The sequence below is a fragment of the Zingiber officinale genome, chromosome 7B (assembly GCF_018446385.1).
Source record: "Zingiber officinale cultivar Zhangliang chromosome 7B, Zo_v1.1, whole genome shotgun sequence".
In the NCBI taxonomy this organism is placed as follows: Eukaryota; Viridiplantae; Streptophyta; class Magnoliopsida; order Zingiberales; family Zingiberaceae; genus Zingiber; species Zingiber officinale.
Genome location: NC_055999.1, coordinates 22,941,173 through 22,945,713, shown reverse-complemented (window position 1 = coordinate 22,945,713; position 4,541 = coordinate 22,941,173). Strand labels below are relative to the sequence as shown.

At 38.1% G+C, this 4,541-nt stretch overlaps 1 protein-coding gene across 1 annotated transcript; it reads left to right on the top strand.

The window, feature by feature from the left end:
- The first annotated feature begins 643 nt into the window (after positions 1-643).
- On the top strand, positions 644-4,219 carry LOC122005530 (perakine reductase-like). Its single transcript, XM_042560590.1, has 7 exons — positions 644-822; positions 922-1,089; positions 1,173-1,376; positions 1,461-1,633; positions 1,914-2,010; positions 2,140-2,293; positions 3,871-4,219. The coding sequence occupies exons 1-7, from the start codon at positions 763-765 to the stop codon at positions 4,062-4,064; spliced, it is 1,050 nt and encodes a 349-aa protein (XP_042416524.1). The 5' UTR covers positions 644-762; the 3' UTR covers positions 4,065-4,219.
- The last annotated feature ends 322 nt before the right edge of the window (positions 4,220-4,541 follow it).

The window sequence follows — 4,541 nt, the reverse complement described above, 5'->3', positions numbered from 1 at the left end:
AATAGTTTAATGGATTTATTCATGAAATATTTGCCATAGTTTGACGCTGGCTGGCAACCTAACGCAACCCTCATCCTTTATCCGGGCTTGGGACCGGCCATGACCGGTCATCATGGGCGGAGCTATTTTTATAATAAAGTCATTAATAGGAAATCCTTTTAATTTTTTTTTGGAAAAAATCATTTTCATGATTTGTAAATGTTAGGGCACCTTTTGTTTTTTGTTTTCCAAAACATATCGAATCGTTTTTGGTAATTTCAAATTAAAGGCTGTATAACTAAATTTGATATTAAACCAATTGATCCTTGCTGCAAAAGGCGGGTTCCGCCGTCCAGCGGCCCCCTACACCTGCCCCATGGTATCGTAGGAGGAAGGTAAATCAGGGTGAATGTTGAGTTGGCAAGTTGATGGTTGTTCGAGGCTTTAAGCCAGTAGACGGGGATATTATCCCACATTACAACTGACGACATTCGAATCGTCGCTCTATGTTGTAAATATATCATCAACTTACCAACTGATCCAGCCCCTGGGGGCTAAACCAATTGATCCTTGCCCAAACAAATAGTCAACCTTGCATGAGGTATTTGCTTACCTCAGTTCCACACCAGTTGCTTTCCCGACTCACAATCGAGCGACCGAATTCTCCATGGACCCAAATTCTGGACTCTGCCCAAACCCCTATAAAATCGATCGATTTCTCTGCCAGTGCCTTCTCAGTGCAGGTGATCCCCGTTACCACCAACAATTTTTTTTATTCAAGCAATGGCGGGGCAGGTCCAAGTCCAGATCCCCAGAGTGAAGTTGGGCACCCATGGATTCGAGGTTCATCTTCTCTTCCTTCATGAATAATTTTTTTTTTTTCTTGCGATTTCCCCAAAGATCTTTTTTTTTTTTAACTCCAATTTGTTGTGGCGACGCTAGGTTTCTAAACTAGGGTTTGGGTGCATGGGTCTCACTGGCGTCTACAATTCTCCTGTCAGTGAAGAAGCTGGCATTGCCATCATCAAGCATGCTTTCAACAGGGGCGTCACCTTCTTTGACACCTCCAATGTCTATGGACCCCACACAAATGAGATTTTGCTGGGGAAGGTTTTGTATTTCGTCGCTACTTTTCTCTCTTAAAGATCGTGCGGAATGAAGAAAAATTGATGCTTTTTGACATATTTCTTCAGGCCTTGAAGCAATTGCCGCGCGAAAAGATCCAAGTAGCCACAAAGTTTGGGGTTGTAGGTATTCATGACAAAGGTGTGGTGGTCAATGGTAAGCCTGAGTATGCGCGGGCTTGTTGTGAAGAAAGCCTCGAGCGACTCGGAGTGGATTACATTGATCTTTACTACCTGCACCGAATTGATAAGACTGTTCCGATAGAGGAGACTGTAAGTTGACTCTAAAAATCGGGTCTGCTACATAGTTCTGAAATTTGAGATATAGTGGCTCATGCTATTTATTTGGTTGAGCAGATGGGGGAGCTCAAGAAGTTGGTGGAAGAAGGAAAAGTGAAGTATATTGGGCTATCAGAGGCTAGTCCAAACACTATCAGACGTGCTCATGCTGTGCATCCAATTACTGCATTACAAATGGAATGGTCTCTTTGGACTCGTGATATTGAGCCAGAGATAGTCCCACTTTGCAGGTCTAATTACTTTAGTTGTCCAACTTCCTGCGCAATCTATGTAGTTTTTGCAATACCATTAGTTTAAGGGTGTGAAGCATAAAACATTCACAGCATGCCCGCAAATTTTCACTGATATATTGGAACATAGAGACAAATGCTACGTCCTGCGTTTTATTTTCTACCTCAAAGATGCATAGGGGAGCATATCATTTTTCACCTAGCTTTATTTTTAGTATCATGGGCTACTTCTGTAGTACTGGAATTTTTAAGGCTCATTTTCCCTCAAATGTTCACGTAGGGAACTCGGCATTGGAATAGTTCCATACAGCCCTATTGGACGAGGTTTTTTCGCTGGTAGAGGAGTCACTGAGAATTTGCCTTCAGATACAAATATGGTATCCACTCCCATCCTCTACATCATACCTTGTACATTTTGGCAAATTAAAGTAGGTGATTTTTCATAAATAGATGACAGCATGCTAGTTGTTAATGTTGAATTTGTACCTTTTCTATGACTTCATTAGACTAATATCGAAAGATTCAGTGGTGAGAATTTGGAAAAGAACAAAATTCTCTATCTGCGAGTGGAGAATCTGGCCAAGAAACATCACTGTAGCCCTGTTCAACTTGCTTTGGCTTGGGTTCTCCACCAAGGTGACGATGTGGTTCCTATTCCAGGTAAGGAATTGTTTGTATGCATCAATATTGTAATTGCCATTGAAGCAGTAATGCTACTACTATATTCTAAGCTGTAAAGTGCTTTGTGTCTAGTTGGTTGAGGATGGAATAGCTTTGTTAAAATACCATTTCACATCTAGATGTTCTAACATTCTGATCACTCCATAATTTGTTCTAGGATTTCAATAATTGATGGCCATCAATTATTTGGATCATGTAAGTGTTTGTGTGGAGCCACACGGACAAACACACACAGATTGCTGTGATGGTACTAACTTGCCAGTCTAGTTAATTTATTTCTTAATTGGAATGAATTCTGTTCCTTTAGCTAGGTGAAAGAAGGGGTTAGTTTCTTTAAATGTACAAAGAATCTCAGTACCTTTGACCTCTGTAGAAACCTTCTTAGGAAAATTCTGTTATGTGAATATTCTATTAGAGATATTTGCATGCAGTGTTCTTGATCTATTTGTTCTTTTCCCTAGTTTTTTAATCTTCATCCACAAATCTTTCATTTCCATTTTCTGTTATTAACATTGCTCATTGTTTCTATGTCAATTTTTCTTGGGAGTTTGGTCTTTTCATATAAGAGCTATTTTACCAAAAGTTGATGCATGCTGTCAATAAAAAGTGTTTGGTAAATTAGATTGAAATTCTGCGTTACGCAGAGATTTTTTAAACCAAGTGTCCTTATGAATGGACCAATATAGCATCCTTCCCTTTTAAAATTTTGTAAACAAATCTCAAATTGCATGTAGAATTTTAGCTACAGAACTGGTAAGTCTGCACTTGGTATGGAAAGATTATAAATTTGGATGTCGTTAGTAATTTACAAGAGAAAAATAGTTGGGTTCTTGCACATAAAGCTTATTTAGTCAATAACAGGAGAAATTTTACTCTTAGCAGAATCTACTTCCATATTTCCTGTAAATTTTGGAAGCCTCAGAGTGGTTGTGATGGATCAGAAATGATGGCTCAGAAACAAATGATTCTAGTCTCCTCTTTAGCTCTTATTCAAAATTTAACTTGAAGTCACTTACAAAGGTTCATGAGGTTATCATTTTTCCTCCTGGTAATCTCCAGATGATCATTGAGAAAATGAGTAGCCACTAAAATTCATGAATTTTCATTATCAGCTACTGATGTCTGCAGATAGTGTCTTCTGAAATCATCCTGTAAAAGATCGTACCCGAGTTATATTATGGGGATATACTGAATTTATGCCTAGTTTCTAGATGGTCTTATCCTTTGATCTGATCAAAAATTTGTTTAAACTTTGGCTTTTACATGCACGCCGTACTACTATTACAATTTCATCACGAGAAATTGAGAATTGCATGATATGACTTGCTTTGTGAAGCTGAATTGAACGTTTTCAGTTTTGAATGATGAATACCAAACATTATTACCAAACTTCGATAACTGTTATACATACAGAAACTTCTTTGCTAGATTTGGATTATTGTGGCTGACTTTTTACCAAGGATAATATATTTGAAATTCTTATTTATCTTCAAACATCTAAGAGTACCATGAACTTCTTGCTGGATTTAATTGATGATTCTATTTTGACCTCTAAGGTACAACCAAGGTGAAGAACTTGGATGTAAACATTGAGTCTCTGAAGGTAAAGCTAACAAAGGTGGATTTCGAAGAATTATCTGACGCAGTGCGGGAAGAAGAGGTAGCAGGTTATAGGTCATACGGTAGTCTTGAGCCAGTAAATTGGAAATATGCCGACACACCTCCCATGCATGCCAATGCATCAGCATAGACCTGTGATTATTGTTCTTCCAACTATTTTGGGTCAGTTACATGAAGCAGTATAGGCCTGTGATCATGATGTTAACCTAAGATACAATGTGATGTTTTCTTTCCATCATTGAGACTTAATTAATAAACAGGATGCAGAGTTTAGTTGTTGGCCAATACGACGTGGTAACGTGGCCATTGCCGATTATTTCCAACTTTGTACTTTCCCAGCAATTTATTACAATGTTGTGTTTGTTGGTACGATATATGACATCATTACTGAAATATAAATATGGTTCGAATCAGATCCCTATAAATAGCTTCAATCAATTTAAAAATTCAGATTCTGATAAGTTTTTTACTTGTTTTACAAAGTGTGATTTTATAGGGCAAAAAGGTGATTATGTTAGCTCTCAGCGCTCCTATCAGTTCATCCTAGAACCATCAAACGAGAGATAAATTATGGTGACTAAAAGGTAAGATAAATGGGAGGGAGGTA

Bases quoted from the DNA above. Each gene is read 5' to 3' on its own strand.
- LOC122005530 (XM_042560590.1), top strand. From the start codon at position 763: ATGGCGGGGCAGGTCCAAGTCCAGATCCCCAGAGTGAAGTTGGGCACC. The intron at 1,090-1,172 runs GTTTTGTATTTC...ATATTTCTTCAG, and splicing joins ATGAGATTTTGCTGGGGAAG to GCCTTGAAGCAATTGCCGCG. The intron at 1,377-1,460 runs GTAAGTTGACTC...TTGGTTGAGCAG, and splicing joins CTGTTCCGATAGAGGAGACT to ATGGGGGAGCTCAAGAAGTT.